The 19490-nt window shown below is 39.1% G+C and overlaps 1 protein-coding gene across 3 annotated transcripts in view; it reads right to left on the reverse strand.

The window, feature by feature from the left end:
* RSPRY1 (ring finger and SPRY domain containing 1) overlaps positions 1-19490 on the reverse strand; it is a 41580-nt gene that overhangs the window by 7772 nt on the left and 14318 nt on the right. For all 3 annotated transcript variants that reach the window (XM_019754250.3, XM_019754258.3, XM_074314833.2), the window contains exons 3-13: positions 16972-17024; positions 16171-16283; positions 14996-15122; positions 14161-14219; positions 12227-12293; positions 11698-11829; positions 10368-10483; positions 9296-9439; positions 4771-4882; positions 2591-2693; positions 2099-2251 (exon numbers count right to left, since the gene is read on the reverse strand). In XM_019754250.3, coding sequence (XP_019609809.1) covers positions 2099-2251; positions 2591-2693; positions 4771-4882; positions 9296-9439; positions 10368-10483; positions 11698-11829; positions 12227-12293; positions 14161-14219; positions 14996-15122; positions 16171-16283; positions 16972-17024 — 1179 coding nt within the window. The remainder of the gene's footprint in view (positions 1-2098; positions 2252-2590; positions 2694-4770; positions 4883-9295; positions 9440-10367; positions 10484-11697; positions 11830-12226; positions 12294-14160; positions 14220-14995; positions 15123-16170; positions 16284-16971; positions 17025-19490) is intronic.

A 19490-nucleotide genomic window follows, 5' to 3' on the forward strand; every position in this document is an offset into this window, starting at 1 on the left:
GGCCAGGGAATCTGGAATGATAATGGACTTGTTAACTGAGATGAAGGAAGACTGGAAGAGAAGCAGGTGGCTGCGAGTGGATGACTACTGTAGCCGAGAGGGGGGTACATGGTGCTTCGCTGTACTATTCTTTTTTGGTGTGTGTATATTTGAAGTTTGCCATACTAAAAAGGTTAAGAAGAAGAAAAACAGAGTGAATGAAAGGAAACTTACAGACAGAGGGTACATACGACAAAGAACAATCTATAAAATCCCAGGTAGTAACGTCCATGATCTCCTACCCTGAAGCTAGGAAGGAATACTATTCCAATGATTAAAAAAGTATCCCTGAATATAAGCTTTTGGAACACGGGCTGGAAATATTAAAGGCATAGAAAATGGTCTTGGGCACCTTAACACTTAATGCCACAATTTGTAATTAATTGTGATTGGAATGTTCTATCTAGTAGGAGGCTGGAATTAAGGAGGCCACAGTCAGCCTCCAACAACTCCTATCCTGATGTCACTGTTAGAGACGACAAAGTCTAGTGCAGCACAGGACTGCTCTAGCTTTTACCTCTGCTGTTTTTATGCAAGGCAGGCCGTACTTTCGGTGCTAAACTGATGTACCAAGGGAGTATCTAGAAGCTGCCGCAAAAGGACACCTGCTGCCATCTGACTTTTGGAAAGTTTAATTCTGCAGGGGTGGTTAAGCAAATGCTGAAGCAGTTTTAACTTAGGCCAGCCTCCAGGGGAACTCTTAGATGGATCGGTCATACCTTTTAGGATGTATGTGAGAAGGCAGACTTATTTATGCGCTGCATCCAAGAAGACAGGCTAAATATAAAAGTAATGGGGTATGACAGATGAGAGTGCTGTTACTTCAGACTTTCCCCAAGAACTGAAAGGTAAGCATTTCTGTCAGGCACTAAGACAACTGAAGGAATGCTCTAGGAATGAACCTCAGGTCCCTAAGGGGGTAATGTAAGTAGCCCTTCTGTTCTTGAGATATTCTGGAGGTTCTGCTGGTGCAGCCAATGCTGCTATCACTAGGTGACATTTTCTAGTTCATTCAGAAACTGTTGAGCCACTCTTAAGCCTTTAGGCACTGAGTCTAAGGAGAAGCAGAGCCCAGAGGGCTGTTCATAGACCTGATTTTGAGCCAAAACAGGAGCTAGGATTACATTATGCTATAGATCCCCTTAGGGGCAGAAAGGCCCAACACTGGCTCTGCCATGGCCAGTATGGTCTCCTTCACTGCTGAGACTGTCATTGATAAAACATATGTGGCGTTAGTAACAGGAATCCCCTTCCTCACATAGGCCCAGGAAGCTGCTCTGGTAAAAAATGATGAACTTTAGCTCATATTGTGAAATAAGCTTCAACTTGAATTACCAGGAAGCAGCTGGAGTCTTTCCCAGCTTAAGGAACAGACTATGTTCATCTCATAAGGAAGAAAAGGAGGCATTCATCCAATGAGACAATTAATGCCAATCACAGTTTTTGGCAAACATAGACTGCAAAATTTTATCCAAGATGGTATTCACTGTCCTAATGGTTATAGAATAGTGTGGGCGTATGTGCCATGCAGCTAAAACCCAACAAAAAGTCTGTTTTAATAAACCCAAGTCTGTTAAAAGATGCACTTGATTTCCTAATATTTAGGGTTTTTACACTGACGTTCAAGTGAAGTTAGTTTGTAGGGGTTTTTTTTTTTGGTGTATGTGCATGTGTTATATTGGTTGATTTTCAAATCAATGTTATTTATTTAGCTCATAAAAATTATTTGGAAGTGCTCTTTCTTTCTGGGTTCTGTAACATTTTAAATGGCAATGAAGTTATGTTACTAAAAGATTTGGTGGAGGTCTCCTGTGAAATGAACTGGGTCTGATGCTTTTTAGGAACATAGCTCTTAATTTTTTTCAATTAATATTATATTAACTGTTTTGCTTGTATCTCTTCTGGGATGTGTTTTAGTAATTTATATTTCTTAGGAAGTCACCACTTTACTCAGGTTTTCAAAATTATTTGTGTAAAGTTGTAAAAAGTCTCTTAGAAACTGTTGCAATTTCTCATGAGATCATGTGAAAGTCTGAGACAGCCTGCACAGATTCCTTACCTTGGCAAAATGATTTTCTCTTCAGCTGTTAGGAAGGCGTAATCATTAAAAGTGCTAAATTTCATAGATGGTGGATATTTGAATGGTTTTGCTCCAAAATTGAACTCACATTGTTGATATGACATGAAACTAGCTGCAGCAAAAAATCCAGATCTACAGATAAAAATGAGAACAGAGGTCAAGGGAACTCATAAAAACAAAGTAAAGCTCAAACACAAAGTGGTTTTAAGAATCAGAATGAATCATACCCTACCCAATAGGAAGGGTGACAGGCTCTGTTTACTTACCTAGAGAGGACTGTAAACCACTGTCCTGCTCTTATCTTCCCAGGTTAAAATTTTGAGATAGCCTTAGGTATGACCAAATGGGTCCCCAATTACTTGAAATAAAATGATTTCTCATCACAAGTGACTACATAAATGGACAAAGTTCTTTTCTGGAGAAAAGTACATTCTATGCATCTCAAATTTCTGTCTGGGAGAAGCTACTTACACAGTGGATGAAAAGACTTGCTTCTCAGGAGGCAGCTGGTTGCCATTTAGAAAGAAGATCATTTGCTTTTCATTCAAGTCTAACAGAAATCCTACTGTATCTCCTACAGGACAAAGCAAAACACTGTTAGGATAAGGGTGTATACTACTGGGGTTCTGCTAAGTAAAACAAGGGTTTTAATGTCACTGCATTGAGTCTACATCTGTAGCCATGGATTCAACATATCCATCTTTCTTGCTTCTTCTACAACTGATCTGACCCCCTACATACCACTAACTTAGCGTACCATTAAGAAGAAAATGTTGCCAATTACTCTATTATAAGCCATCAATTGCAAGATGCATCTCAATTTCAAAGATGTTAAAAATGTGAAAAAAATGTGCATTTTGGGAATAGTGAAATACGGTATAAGATCAAAATCATGTGCTTCTTTGCCTCTTTGCTCAAAAACATGTTAAAAAAAAGTATTCAGCTTCACTCAAAGTTTTTGCTTTTTAAATTGTTAAAGAAAAACAGGAAATTACACAGTTATGTCAAGAAAAATGGATACTCAATGCTGGTGGAAGAAATCTGGTAATATATAGCAAGGGAATTTAAAAAATGAAATTCTATATCTCTCTTGCCAGAGAAGTTTCACTTCTAAGCATTTGTCCTGAGAAAATCCAGAATGGTTTATAATATTTTTTATAATAATTTAAAATGGCAAAAATGTATCTAACCTTAATATAGTACGATTATATAGTACTGATTAATATAGTACGATTATATAATAATATATTTAAAAAGCCATTAAAATGTTATTTAAAAACCTAGAAAGCTGTTTAAGGCATATTAAGTATAACGAGAAATATATATACAAAATTTTATATGTCTTTAAAAAAAATCTCGGGATGGAGGAGTTATAAGAGATTTTAGATTCATCTTGCTTTCCCCATTTTCCAAATTTTTAAAATAAACATATTACTTCAGTAATTGTTTTTAAAATTATTTAAAAAAACAAACTAGGCAGTTTTTGCAGACAGTGCCTTTATCCTATGCCCTGTTAAATGAAGTTTCATGCTCATTTAAGAACCTGCAAGCCATTAAAATAAAGGCTTATGTTGGCTTTTAAGGTTTTTTCCTTTCCTACACTATCAATTTAGTTAATTAAGTGGAGCTGTCCCTGCACGGCAGTGGCCAAATTCCTGTTCTCTCAGCATGACTGAAAATTCAGTTTATATCTGTAATGCTGACTAGGGCAGGAAGGACACAGAGAGAGAAGACTTGGAGAAGTAGCTAGACTATACCCCTATTTAGCTCAAATGCTGGGAATAAAATCTTTCAAAGGCTCCATCCCTTAAATATGACCTTATGTCTTCAGAACGAGGGGGTGAAGGGCACCATGTGGCCCCTGAGAATACCACCCTCCAATGTAATGGTGCTGTGCAGGGAAGGTCTGTTTTCACTGTATTTAGCTGGGGGTAAAAAGACTCAAAAGCCTTAAATCCTTCAGTCTAAGTGTTTAACAAATCAACTGTGTGGTTGTAACTTTGCTGCTTGAATCTTTATCAATAAATGTGTTCATGGGTCCAAGACCTTGGATACTGCAAATTGGATGGAACAAAAATTGAATCGAGTGAATAAGATCACGCTGTTGCTAAGAGTCCTAGAGCCACGACTGAGTGTTCTGGTGGCCTGTGCCCCTACAGCATCCTGAGTCTGCTGTCTGGAGAATGGAGGCTGCGCAGATGTGTTTGTGGCCAAGAGTGCTCGCTCACGTCATCCTGAATAGCTGCCCTTGAGGTGCCCAGAATGTGGATACTACACAGTGCTTATTCCACAGCCGTCTGATCTCTGAAAACATCCTCAGTTACCTGGCATTACCATGTCAGTATTTCAGTATCTCCATAGCTGCTATGATTCAAAACACACCCAGAGAGGAAACTAGAGTTCACATTAACCTTACGATGATCATTTCCCACTAAATTAAGAGTTTTATACTCTTGAGATGTTTTTGCTGAAAGAAGGGCTCCACGGGGAGTGAACACCACTCACATGCATGGCAGGGGATACCAAGGCTAATCCTTTCCACATTTCATATTCTTCCATTAGAACATTTTAAGGCCTAACATAATAGATGCTGCCTCATAACCTAATGTCTTAACCGAGTCGATAAATTCATGATGGAGAGGCATGAATACCTTCCTTCCAGCACGGGTGCAGGTGGGGCTTACTTCTGGCGTTGTACCAGATCAGCTGCCGGCAGCCATCGTACGCACAGGAGTACTCATCGTCCCCGATGCCGTAGCCTTCCTGGAGGGAGACAGGCCCAGAAGTTCAGCGAGGCCTGCTGTGTTCTGGGAACAGACAGTGCGTCCTTCTCCACCATTACCCTGGTGCCTGGAATTCTAAGCTTTCCAGATGAAGGGAGAACCTATGGTTCTTGAAGGTACCAAAATTCTGACCTGGAGTCCTGGTTCCCAGTGCCCAGACAATGACCTACCTCACCAGCAAATATTTATCAAGTTTCCCATTTGTTACTTCATTTTATTCTCACTAACCGCCTTGAGGCTGGTGGCATTATATTCCATTTTAAGAGGAAATAAAGGCTCAGAGAGGTCAACCAGCTTGCCCAAGGACATGTTACTAAAATAGTCAAGTTTGGATCTTCTGATTCCAAGACTGGTGTGCTTTCCACTTCACTGCTACTGGGTAAACACCCTTCTTACATCAAAGTAGATTTCAAAACACCTGCACGCTCACAGATTTCAAAACTGGAGACAAGAGAAAGGTTATAGTGGAAAATCAGCTAAAGCTATTTTGAGATCAGCTCAATATGAGCAACATGAAGGTCCTTGGCAGCTTATTACTTACTGCCTTTTAATTACCTCAATTATTTTATTGTTAAAATAAAAGGGTGGATGGGAATCTTCAGAAATTATTTTGAATGCTTATAAAAAATAGAGGAAATAATAAAAAACATAAAGAATAATTAATAATAAATAAGATAGAGGAAGTGTACAAATCAGACAGCTGCTACCGTTAAGGGTCAAGGGTGGAAGATTCTAATGGAGAAAGGGAATGAAAACGCGGGTCAAATCCAATTCAGATGGCAGGGCCTGGTGCCGATCTACCTATTCTATGGGATACCGCACTGAGGAGACACACTGAACAAGGCCCTCACATACTCCTTCACTACTTGGACTAGAACACACTGAATTCTTGGACTGCAATCTCCTGAATTCGGAGGAGTGTTCTCCAAAGTGAGACTTCTGAATCAGCTGTTCTGAACGTACTATTCAGACTACTCAAGTGTTAACTGAACTTGCACCTAACTGCCTTTAGGCAGAGAAGAAATTCACCAGTCTATTATACTATAAAGAACACCTTGTTATCTATTCCCTTCAAAGCCTGAACAATTTTTATGGGTGTTGAGGCACAGGCAAAAGGCAAGCAATTCTTTCCTATCTTAACTTTCTAATGTCCTAGGAAGTCCTCGACAGAACACTTGAAAGAAATTCCTAGAGGATTCCTAGCCACCAGAGTTGTTAAGAGCACTTTACAAGGCAATGTCTTCTATGTCTGGATGAATTTCACAACAGAGTGGCGTTGGGAGACAAAGAGGGAACACTAATAATTTTAACCACAGATCAACATCTGCAGGCTAAGAAGTAGGCACGTATGCCAAGACGAGATGCACTTTAAACAGCCTTTTGAGTTTACATCTCAGAGAGCAATCTAGATGTACTACACTTGCCTTCAACCTGAAAACATTCCCAACAGGACCAACTATGGTTTCCGTTGGCTGACACAGATAAATGAGAGAATAGGGTAGCTAGCTGGGTACTTGCGGTGATAATTTTGATCTGCCTGCTTCTGGTCACGTATATTTTAGTAAAGGAAACATTACTAAAAACAAACAAAGGAAAGTTTATCCATAGCTTGTCACTCGGGGAATATTCTGAATCCTTCCACACGTTGCAGACACCATTCTTTTTAGTGCTGTCCTGCATCCCAACCCTTTGCTGTTATGGGGAATGTAATGAAGATACAGTGTCCTGCCTCCTGCTCTGGAAGTAGAGTGGTAAGATGTGACCTAGGCTTGGCCAAGTGGATTCTCCCATCAGACACCTGGTGTGATGTGAGTGACCCCATGTGGAGGGATGGATTGCAAAATATGAGCATCCGGGCCCCTAAAACACTGGCTGTTGTAATTCCTGTCTTAGCCTTGGACGTTGCCTTGGAGGCTGTCTAGTTCTCAAACCCCTTAATAGTTTGGGAGCCCCCAATAGCCTTCCCAGTCATTCCTCTTCTATTTAAGATAACAGTCATTTTCTCCAAGGTAAGAGGCTTCAACAGGCGAAGGAGCAGGGGCTCTCTCCTCCAGCACTCAGAGGGTAGGTGACTTTGGGCAAGTTTCTAATTACTTTCTCTGACCCTCATTCTTCTCATCTTTAAATGGGAGAATAATACCTTCCCAAACTCTCAAAAAGATTAGAGATGAGTAAGGGAAAAATCTGCGGTAAATGTTCCTAAAAAGGCAAAAGACATTTTAAAAAAGGCAAGATGCACCCTTAGAGACTCGCTACTCCCAACCCCCCATAAAAATACACAACACAACAAAACAAACTGCTCTGTAGGTGACCTGAACAAGAACTATCCTCAGGCTTCTCATTTGAAGGACCTACCTCTGAGCCCAACACTTTCGTCATCCTTTCAAAACTGAGGCCCAAGCAGTAAGAGTTTAAACGAGAAGCACTATGGACTTCAGAAACTGGGTTTATCCTGGGAATGACTTATTCAAGAAAACCACCCTTGTCTGTACAGGCGAAAAGATTCTCAATCACCAGAACAATGTCCATTTGAAGCAAAGTTGTAAGTATGACAACATCATTAAAATCCTACATTTGGGAAAAGATGTATCAGACTTTATCAATTTCTAATGGGGAATCGACCAATATTTGGATCAGAGAAAAATGTTTCGTTTTTGTTTTTTAAAGAAAGAAGTTAACAGTCTATCAAGCCATTTCAAGGGTAGGAAAACAGCATTTTAAGCCTCTTAATTGAAAGAACCAAAGTTTCTGCAACTACGTGGCAGAAATGAGCTTCATTCACCGATAACATAATCCTACTTCACTGGTCACTTAAAAAAATACTTGCAATATTCAGTCTCAGACACACTACACCAAGATCTTCAGTATGTTCGCTGCCAAATTAGGAGAAACGAATTTTATACTGAAGCGTCCTCCCTAGAGGAATCCGTATTTCTTTTAATTCTGGAGCAATTTTTCTGGAATGAGGAAATTAGCTAATTCTCTGAGATTCTCCCTATTTTCAAATGCAAAGAAAACAACTAGGATAGGAAGGAGACTGAATTCTAGTCCTAGTTTCTTTATGTCATATTCTGTCTCAGTTTTCTCATCTGTGAAATAGAAATTGTGACAGTAAAAACTGTTGTGAGAATCAGATGACATACTCTGAAATGAAGGTGCTCTGGAAATTCAGTTTTTTTGTTGTTTTTTTTTAAGACCTAAAAAATTATCTTTAGGACATCTTTTGGGGCAGGCGGTCAGTGTAATTGCTTTAAATCAGGGCCCAAGTTGGGCACTGAGAGACTAACTGGCATTGTTCTCCAGACCTGCTACTTCCAGGTTTTGATTGAGGCCCGGTTGACTAGGGGGCCCTATATCAGGGAAGGTTCCCAACAAAAGCAACAGCAGCCTGAGGTTGAGTTCTCCACCATGGACAAGAATCCCGACCTGTCCTCTCCACTGGCCCTCTTCCTGCCATCTGTCTCTCTTCAGCAAGGAGTTCAGTAAAATGCCATGAAAAATTCTGGGATGCTGTACAGCCTTTCTGAAAGGGCTCTTTAGAAACTATGCTTATAGCAGGCAAGTTTAGTTTGATTTTGTTGGATAACTTCTAAAACCCATCCTGGGACATTTCGTATGGGATGGGAGACTTATTTAGGTTAACAAAATAATCCAAGGGGCTTTCCCCCGCTTAAAAATAAATCATATGTCCACAAAATAGTCCTGCAAAGCTGGATTAATTCCAAACAGCTTATAATTTGAATAACAGAAGAAAGCCGACTGGGCTGAGCATAAGATGGGTATGAAGTGGCAAGAAATCAACATCTATAGGAAAAGGAGGAACTCCAACCTCTCCCACTCAGGGAATGGTAGCCCAGTCCTGCTTCCTCTAATGGATTTATCTTCCCTTCTATATTACCACTTTCTATAACAAAAGATAAATACTAGATATTGAAAACAAATGTGCCTATTAATTACAAGGTAAAAATCAAGTAAGACAAGTCAAGGCAACACTTCATATTTAATGACAGGAAGAGAATTCCTACAACATTCTTAAAGCTTAAATGCAAGGGGAAAATGATCATTGGTCCCAATATAAAAACCGAGCCAAAGATGTGGGTGGGGCCAGAGCAGAACCTACAAAGATAAAGGACACATCTAACCTCCAGGTGGAAAATTAACGAGAACTTAAAACCTGAGGGAAAAAAGGCTGAGGGGCACTTAATTTCACTTGTGTTTTCCTATTTCTGAATCAGTTTAGCAAGCCACTGTTAGGGATTTGGCACCGCACCATGTGGTTCAGCCCAAGAAATGGCTATTGTGCAAACCTATCTCAAAAATACGTAAGTATCCTCCACCCACTTGCCAAAAAACTACTGTTGCCCCGACTGGCACAGTTCTCCAGGGTACTCACATGATTGAGAAATTTGCTGTCTCGTGTGGCCCAGCCGATCTGCATGACGCCAGAAGTGACCACTGTCACCTCGTAGTACCACACCCCAGCATCCACACAAAAGGTGCAACGCACACTTTCAAAAGAAGAGGCATCACAGCGAGCCTGGCAAAACCAAAGAGCATGACAGTCCACCATTAATGCCTGAAGACCACCAAGGATAACTGACTGCCCAGAAGGTTCACTGTATTTTTCCTTGTTAAAAGCTTCTGGTGGACTACTGTTTCCTTCTCTGTGCTCCCTCTGTGACAAGAAGTGCAAAACTGAATGAAGCAAACTCCATTTTACAGTTTTATTTCCAGGGAGTTTTAATAGGATTGGAAGACTTGAAGGATGGCTGCAGTGAGAATTAGTGAAGACTACGGCTTCATTTTTAAATACTGATTTACAGAGCTTTGCTCTCATAATACAATCTTTTACAAATGCATAAACATTGTGTTAACCTGTACTTGTTACGGTGGAGGGAGAGAAGGCTATTGAAGGGTATAAGATGCAGTATGTAAAAATAATTGAAAGCAGAGAACTACACGAAGCATTTGGCAATATATAAGATCAAAGAGCTGTTTGCAGTCATTCTTCAAACAGCTCTTTGATCGTGATGTCTGGTGCCTTACAGTACCTTCCTGTACGTAAGCAGCTCTCTCATCAACCTGCACCACAAAACCAGCAGCATTTCCAACATACATGGGAAGGGAGAGCACTAGACTGAATCTAGCTGGCTATGAGGGGTTTAAAAAAAGGAAGGGCTACTTTTAGAAACACTAGTCTGTACCTTTAGCTGAATAAAACAGCAGAGATTAAAAACAGACGCATTTAAACCAGCTAATATTATAGTGCTTCCTGTATGTACAGCACTATGTGGGACATAAAGGAGTAAATAATGTCCTGAACACCCTCTCTCCCACTTCCAACCATGCTTAGAGAATGAATAAACTTTCACCGACTCTGCAAGAAATTGCTTTTGTTCAGAAGCAGGGCATGAGACTAAGAACAAGGGTTTCCCCGCCGAATGGTCCATCTGCAGAAGCTTTACCTCCAAGCCATGAGGCGAGATCTTCAGGTACTCGCTGACATCGTTGCTATTCAGCATGGCCCTAATGCTATTCAAGTCCACTTTCTCATAGGTCAGCTGCCTGCCTTCTTTCAAAACTGCAAAAGGAAAAGTGGTCATGGTTCTAAGGCAGGCTGTTGTGGGGGAAAAGCTAGTATTATGGCTAGCTGCCATTCTCATCAAGCAGCAGAAGTGCTCGTAGATGGCAGAATCGGTAGATGGATAACCTTGGCTTCCTGCTCCACTACCATATGAAGATTAATCAAACAAAGCTAGGAAAGGCAGCCCTGCTACGTTTATGATTCCGTTCCCTGTATCCATTACAGGCACACTTCAGAGATAGTGCGGGTTTGGTTGCAGACCACCGCAGTCAAGCCAATACTGCAATAAAGTGAGTCACGTGAGTTTTTTTGGTTTTCCAGTACATTTAAAGGTTATGTTTACACTACACTGAAGTCTCTTAAGTGGACAATAGTAGTGTGTCTAAAAAACAATGTGCATACCTTAATTAAAAAATACTTTATTGCTAAAAAATGCTAACCATCATCTGAGTCTTCAGTGAGTCATAATTTTTTGCTAGTAGAGGGTCTTGCCTTCAATTTGTATTTAAAAATGCAATATCTGCGAGGCACAACAAAGCAAAGCGCAGAAAAAGAGGTCTGCCTATATTTTGCATGCAACAAATCTGAATTGTACTTTTTCAGAATGATTCTTTACCTGGCACTACACAGGCTGTGCACTAAGCACTCCCCAGCTGCGGCAGGAGCAGGGGGTCACACGTCCAACTGTGCTTTACTACAGTGCTAACTTGGATGGGGAGGGAGGCTACAGTATAGTTTTCTCCTTGGAGGAGAAAAAGAGAAAAGTCAGGAGCAACCCTCGTTGTGTGGGCAAGACATGACTTGGGTTTTGAAGCACAAAGCTGAAACAAGGAGAAGAGTAGAGAGAGGGAGTTCCAAATGAGGGGCACAGGCCCGGAGGTGGGAATGATTGGGACCTGGTGTAGGACAGTTTGCATGGGGAACAGTTGATTGGACAGTGTGATCTGATTAACAGCTTTGATGCAGCAGGAAACAAAGAAACCAGCAAAAGTTTTTGAATAGGAGAGTGCTGGAATTAGAAGCATTTCATATAGTTCTTGTTTGAAGGGTCCCTGTAATGCTTTTCTGCTAGAATACAGCCAACCTCCCAGTAGAAGATCTTATAAGGAGAGACTCACACTCACTATTACAAACTGAAGACCAGTGAACCTATATAAGAAAAGGGTTTGGGAATGGAAACAGGCATTTAATAAAGGACATTTCCTACTCACAGAGATTGTCTAAGCTCCACTGGGCACAAAAACCAACTTGACGTTTCAGATAATCATGATCATCAGCCCAGGACTCCAATGTGACAAGCCGGTCACTAATACTGGATTCAGAGATAGTCAGTTTATTTTCACCTGTTTGGAAAGACATGAACCTTGAATTAACCATGAAAGAGTAAGATGATTTACTGGGCAAATTAGTGGTGGGGACACAAGTGAGGAGAGGCAATCAGAGAACTTGGAAACTAGAGTAATGACATAGCCCAAGAGCGCTGATATTTTCTAGAAAGTAGCAACCTCATCACTAAAATCATAGTCACCAAGTTTTGATTCTTAGGTGAGAAAACGCTTGCCTATATCCCTGTTACATCTCACTGGCTTTGAGGTGTCTACACAGACAAAAACAGAATGTACACGTTTGATGGGATTCAAAGCATCAACTCATCCAATAACTAAGAAAAGTAAGATTTTTAACAACCGATACGTACAACCGATATGTAAGATCATTAGTGCAAGAAGTCACTATACCTACTTGTCTGTGCAAACTTTTCCAGTGCGATAAGTGCAAAAAGCATGACTGTGGGGTGGGACTGTAACTTCTGAAAGACAACAAAAGATAAAAAAACAAAAAACAAAAACATCATTTCCCTGCAGAGGCGGCAAGTTATCCACTTCCTCGTCTTACCCAGTCTGTGGTAGATTTTTGTTGGAGCAGTCAGAAAAGTTGTACTCATTCAAGTCCTCGAATATCCATTTGCTAATATTGTTAGTAATGAAGAACCAGGTTACTGGGTTCATTTATAGATATGGAAATTTCAACAGTATCTTGTTAAATGCACTATTGTTTTACTTAGTAACATTTATATTAGGGCTTTGTTAAATAAAATAAAGCTGATTCTTATATTTGTTTAAGCAAGTCAAACAGAAACCTAGAATTGTGGCAAAAAATGACTTTTTATTCACAACCCTAAAAGGAACAATTCATCACTGTCATGTTCCAAAATAATAATGAAATTAACAACTAATGGCTTAGTTTTCAATCTGTTCTCTGAAAGGAATTCCATAAATGCTGATGGTAGGTGGGAGAGAGCAACAAATGAGCTCTTTCAGTTACATTTAAGTTCATGCCACATGTTTATATTTAAAGAAAGACCTATTGGCTTAACATCACATCTCACAGCCATCCTTTCACACAGCTAGGTTAAGAGCCTGCAAAGAAGCTCTAGAACATCAGAGGATTCCACTCACTTCCCTGGAGCCCAAGTAAGTTCTGCAAAGCTCATCTAACCATCATGTTCCCCTGCTGCCAAGCCTGTTCAGCACCCTGCTTCCTGCCATGTCCATTCTCAATCCTACTGTCTGACTTTTCAGGCCCTGAGCCCTCCCTTCCTGGTTATTCTGTCTATGTCTTCCTATCTCTGTTCACTATCTTCTGACCAGACAATTCTCTGTAATATGCCAGGAATACAGTTCTGTCTACCTCTGAGCTTCTGCTGGTCATGTGCCCTTAGCCAAGAAACCCATTTTTCCTCCCCTGTGCACAATCAAATCCTAACTATATGGTGTGACCCACTTGAGGTTCCACCTTCATCAGAAGCCTGTCTCCCGAGCCTGTCCCAGCTCTCACCACCTAGATCTCCCACCTCTCAACCACCTTCTCAGAACTCTTATGGCACTCAGTCCGAAAGAAGTGATTTCGCCCTTATTATATCCTGTCATAAATGGAGGCTTATTGTCTTGTCTGAGTAGTTTTGTTCCCTCAACTAACCTGGAAACTTCTTGACGTCAAAGGACTGCTATGTTACTTCTGTATCCCCAGAGTGCTTCTTAACACAGTGTTAAGTATTTTAAGTACATCTCATACAGGCACTGAAAAATAAGGTCTTTCAGACTTTGAAAAAGGCCAATGATCACTAGGCCTGCAAAAATAACTTTAAAAAATACAGACCAGTCAAGACTGCAGTCTAGCAGTGTGAGACATCTGACAGCACAGCTGCAGCAAACCACAAGCTTCGCAGACAATATATCAAATAAATCCTCAGCAACAGTTTTAAGAGCAGGAGGGAAGGAGGAGGGAAGGAGGAACAGAGATTTATAAACAATGGGAATCTGACCTGAGGGTTTTCTGGCTTAGAATGCCAAGTAATTCTGTTTCCACTGGGGAGGTCCCTACTGCCTACCATTTGGCAGACTCTAAGGACACACACACAAAAGCCAATCATAGCGGCTATCTTATAACTAAATTTAAAACCAGACCAACTCAGCTGTTTTTGCTTGTAATAAATTCCTATCCCACCCTCACTTTTTTTTTTTTTTTAAACATAGGAGGGAATAAACACTCAGGAAACACCTGCAAATAAAACTTAGAACTGATTCCATTCTCTGTGCCAGTGGCTAAGCTGGCAATTTGAGAAAAATGCACAATTCTAGATGACTAAAAATAACTAGCTTTGATGTCTCACTTACCAGACACTGTAGCAAATATTCCAGTATTCCTGGGCTAAGTAAACCTATACTTGCAGGACCTAGACGAATACAACAAACACTGAATATAATTAAATACGCCATATTATTTTGAATCAGTAACTACTAATAACATTATTTTGGTAGAACTCTTTTACATAGTATTCTCCCGCGTATTATCTTATTCAAGCCTAGTGCTCTGAGGCAGGACATAGTACTATCCCCATTTCACAGTTAAGCAACTGAGCCCCCAAGTGAAGTGACCTACTCCAGGACACTTGGGGAGCACACAGCGGAGTTGGGACCAGCATCCATGTGCTTTGATTTCTAATCCATTGTTGCGTCTACCATGTATCATATAACTAGCTGAATTATTCACCTGTACTTTAACATTAACTTTCCTAAAATATTCATAAACAAGTTAAATATCTGCTGCTTCTCAGGAATTGCTCCAATCTAAAGTTCCTTTTCCTCTTCCCCTACCCTGTGCATCTCCATTACCTAGCTAAATTTTATAAAGTGTGTGTGCATTTGTACATTGTATACATACACGTACATATATAATCTTTATTTATTATACTGAATTTAGCCTTTTCTCCTATTCTTAATTTTAAAGCAAATAAGTAAAACTTTTTCTTTTAAATTTCCCACTAAATATCCTCAATGCTAAATTAGATTACCTCTGTGGCCTCTAATTTTTTTCCCAGTTATCCCTGTTCCTCTTTTTTTTGAGACACTTCTCTATGGTAAAGCAGGTCTGATCAAAGACCTGTAGTGCAACCTTCCCCTTAATGTCAAACAACTTAAGGTCTTCCTTGGTGGAGCTTCCCAGAGTTACCTGCTAGCTTCTCGGCCAAGCAGCCTAGGACAGCAGATGTGTTCCTGTGTTTGGCAGGATGACCTGAGTCCTGGCAAGCTACTTCGCCATTTAAATTGAGAATTTCTGTCAATTTCTGGAGTGCATCCTAAAAACAAAAATGAACAAGTATAGTTGATAAATATACTACTTAGGTTTTTGTCCCCCAAAGTAATTCTGTTAGACAAAAGGTATAACCAGGTGTTAAATTATCTCAGAATAACCATACAAAAATGATATAATATACCCAATAACACCATTATTGCTGGGAACTATTATTTGATCAACCTGAAAGTTTTCTTACATGAATTGCTAGATTCCATTTCTTTCAAAATGCACCAGTTGTGTCAAACATGTGCCATATAGTCTTGAATCATTAAATCATTATTCATTTGGGTAGACTAAATCTACCCAAATGCCACTATAATTTATAACAATAGGGCCTAGTGATGTTTAAAATTACTCAAAAAATTCTTTTAACCAAGCAAGAACAAATCTCACCAGTTTTGAGGCAAATTATAACAGAAACCTCTCATAGGCCTTGGCAAAGGTCAATTCATCAGTAACCAGGCCAAAGATTTTTTTCCTTTCTGTCCATGTTTTTCCATGTTGGGACTAACTGTCTGAGGCTTAAACCAATGAAAGATGCCAGAGTGCAAAATTTTAAAAAACAGATTCCATAGAACATATGGAATAAAGCAATGAAAAGATTGATACTTTTGTTCTATGTAAGGGATAATCAAAGTTATACTAATCTTTAATTTGAGTAAGACTCAAAAGTGCTTTCAGCATAATAGTTTTTTCTCTTAGTAGAAAATGTTTTAAAATGTTGTTACGAGGAAACTGTTTAGAGAAACGTAAGAAAATCCACTCAGCAACTGAACATTCTCTTCTAGTTTACAAACAAAGATTGCATTTCAGATATAAATGTTTCCATTTTTAACATTTTAAACTAAAGCTTTATAGTAAGCTATTGATAAGAGGATGTAGCACTTCATTAGTAACAAAAAACAAGTTTACATAATGAAATTAATATTGAATAAAACAAACCCCAAATGCATGAAGAAGAAATGCATTATATCACATGTTCTTTGTGGTCATTCATCCTGTGTTTAAGTATAAGATGACAGTTCCATAAATGATAACTATTAACTTACCTTAGTGGGCAATGGACATTCATCTAGTAACAATGTTATAACAGCTGGTCCCAAAGGATCTTCCAATGGAATTACTCTAATTAAAGACTGGACAACGTCCAACCATCCTTCATCTAAGAGCAAACCAAGAAGATTATACGATGGAAGTACTATTTAAAAAAATGTGAAAATATATAACTTATAAGACAAGATGACTTTACATTAAAATAGAAACCGTTTGGGCCTTCATCCTGTAGCTTTTAAGCAGCTAATATTTGCCATGGACACAGTCAATTGCTAGTCATCACGACAGAGTCAGAGAATCCTAACTTATAGGAAGCTGGTGATTTCTGGACATCTTTATTTGGAGAAAATTCAAGCCAGGGTCCTGTGTTCTCAAAATATGATTAAAATAGTTTTTAACATTTTGTTTACGGCATAGGAGTTAACTGAGAAGATTAAGTATCTGAAGCAGTTAGCTCTATTTTCAAAATGACACTTAGGAAACTGAGGGACAAAAAATTATCTTTCCCATTCTAGAAGAGCTATGGTCAAAGATCTGTCAATGCCAAAAAATCTGTCTTATAATAACTTCAGTGAGGTAAAACTACTATTGAGAGGTGGAGCTACATATTCAGGACGCAATATACAGTGCTTATTAATTATTACCCTTGTATTGGAAAATTTCTATACACTAAGGAACTTTTTCTTTGTCTTGTGTGTTCAATAGTTTTGGAAACTTTTATTTCAAAAAAAAGTGGCCACATTTCTTCATAATCATTAATTCATTAGGAAGTATTAAAAAAAAAACTTTAAAAATACCTGTTTCTGCCATTTCGTGCAATGTAATCATTGAATAGGGAGGTTCCTGATCACTGAAAAACAAACATTCAAGACATCAAACTTGAATAGGAAATGACAATTTCAAATAAAAGTTCACACTGGAATTATGGGGCTAGAAAGAGAAATAAGAAACGAACATAGATGAAGACAATGTAGAGAAAGAGATGGAAGAGACAGCCAGAGCTGACAGCCAGAGCTGTAATCTGTAAGGACAAATGCACATCACATGTGCTCATTGCAAAGATCATTGCCTATGATAGCCTACAAATAAAATGAGCAGAAGGGCACACGAAAGGACCGCCATGCGGCGTGAGGTGAAAGCACAGGACTAAACCCAGAGATCAGAGCCTACCTTCAGCATCACCACTAGAGGCCCAAAGCCACTAGACAAGCCAGAGAGGTCAACATCACCTTCCTCATACTTACCTCACAGGAATGCCAAGGGAGATAACATTCCCAACTGAGGACTTACAGAAACAAGGGTCTACAGAAACAGCTTCATTTTTAAGTGTTCTTCTGGGAAATACCATTTTATACTTAAACTTCAAAAAAATGGTATGAGAAGAAAAAGAAACCAAACTTAATCAAGGAGCTATTTAATATTCTAGACACTTGCTCTATAAAAAGGCACCTTAGTTCAGTGGGTGTTCAAACTGTGATACCAGGAATCCTAGGTGCTTTAGGAAAACTTCAATAAAGAATAAAATATTTTCCATCAAACAATGCTAAATCTAATTACTTAAGGAATATATTCACCACTTACTGTTTACATACACATTGTGGTTCTCTGTTTCACAATGAAAAAAAAAACCCCATAATAACTATTTTCTTCAATCATTTAATCCGCAGAATAACCTCGTGATAGGGGAATTGCTAAATTCATTTCAGATACTCACTAGGTACTGGTTATTCACATCCTGTGTCCTTTTATAATAGGGAGAAGTCTTATTTAAAAGAATTGTTTTAAATACTTTAACAGACAGATACAAACATTTCTGGAGAGCAATCTGGCAATAAGGAAATTATGTATGCATATACTCAACAATGCTAGAGAAACTATGACACAGGTAATAGATGCATATAAGGCTATTTGCTGCAGTGTTATTTGTAGGAACAAAAATTTGGAAGTAACCTAAGTGACCATCAGCAGATTATAGGATAACAAAATATAGTACCTTCAAGCATACAAAGGAATACTTTGTAGCAGTCAGAAGCAGTTGTAGTTTTATAAACAGCAATATAGGTCTCAAACACAAAGCTGAGAGAAGTAAAAAACAATGAGATTTATATAACTGTATCAGTTATGTAAATTTTTAAAATATCACAAAAAACACTATATGTAAACTTGCTATACAGACATAAACAAGCATATGGCAGGCAGATTGGAAGAACATAACTTTACTAGACTGGTTTACCCACTGATATTTGGAGGTGGGTGTAACGAGGATAATGGAATTAGGGAAGAAAGGAAAAATAATAAAAGTATGACAGGGTCAGCAACCAATACGGAATATAAGTACCTCAATTCTATGCAGATTCACTTAAAAGACAAACACATCCCCACACTGAAAAAACAAAATAAACTTCTTTGTAGAACAAAAATGGAGCAGAAATTTCTGTTGGGAGGCAGCAGGAGCTAAAGTCATAGGACTACCAGGCTGTGGACCAGGAAAGTAGACAGAGGTGACCAGGAGCTCTATGCCTGCCAGGTAGGTAATTGGGACCAAAACCCCACTTGTGAAAAGGATGGAGAAGCCTGGACAGCGTTCCCTTCTCCTTAAAAGGAGTTGAAACAGTTATGAATGATAATCCGAGCTAAAACTGGTATAAAGCTGTTTTAAGTCTCTTGTGACAAAAATAGGCAGAGAAAGCCATGCAAGACCTGGGCTTCTTACAGTGGGATGGGAACTCAGAACCATCAATTCTAGGTTCAGTCATAGAATGAAGGTCCCTGGGACCCAGATGGAGACAACAACAAAAGTGATAGTGACAGATCAAATGGGAAGAGAGAGAGAAAATATGAATGACAGAGAGAGACAGAGAGAACACACACACACACACACACACACACACACACACACACACGGAAAAAAATTTCCTTTAAGAGGCGTCTGCAAATTGAAGTTCTACAGCAACTACAGAGAACTACAGTTCTCATCTACATTAATGTTAATGAGAGTAATTAACATTAATACCATAAACAATCTGAAGATAAAGTCACTACCCAAAAATTAAAAGAATAGAACTTCAAAATGATTTTAAAATTAGTGTATTTCCTATAGCAACTCTCTCACTATGACATTAGGAACTGTGCTCTTCTGTCAGATCAACATCACGCTTTCCTAAGTAACAAGTAGAGAGAAGAGCACAGTAAATACAGATCATCTTCTAAATGCGCACATCCTTTTAGGTATACTCTTACTAAGCCCATCTGTCTATCTTTCATGTTTAGTTTTAACAGCTTATAAATTTTACAGGTTATGAAATTCTTCTTCTTT

This window comes from Rhinolophus sinicus, chromosome 8 (genome assembly GCF_057876585.1).
Source record: "Rhinolophus sinicus isolate RSI-liver-muscle chromosome 8, RSI-T2T, whole genome shotgun sequence".
Classification (NCBI taxonomy): Eukaryota; Metazoa; Chordata; class Mammalia; order Chiroptera; family Rhinolophidae; genus Rhinolophus; species Rhinolophus sinicus.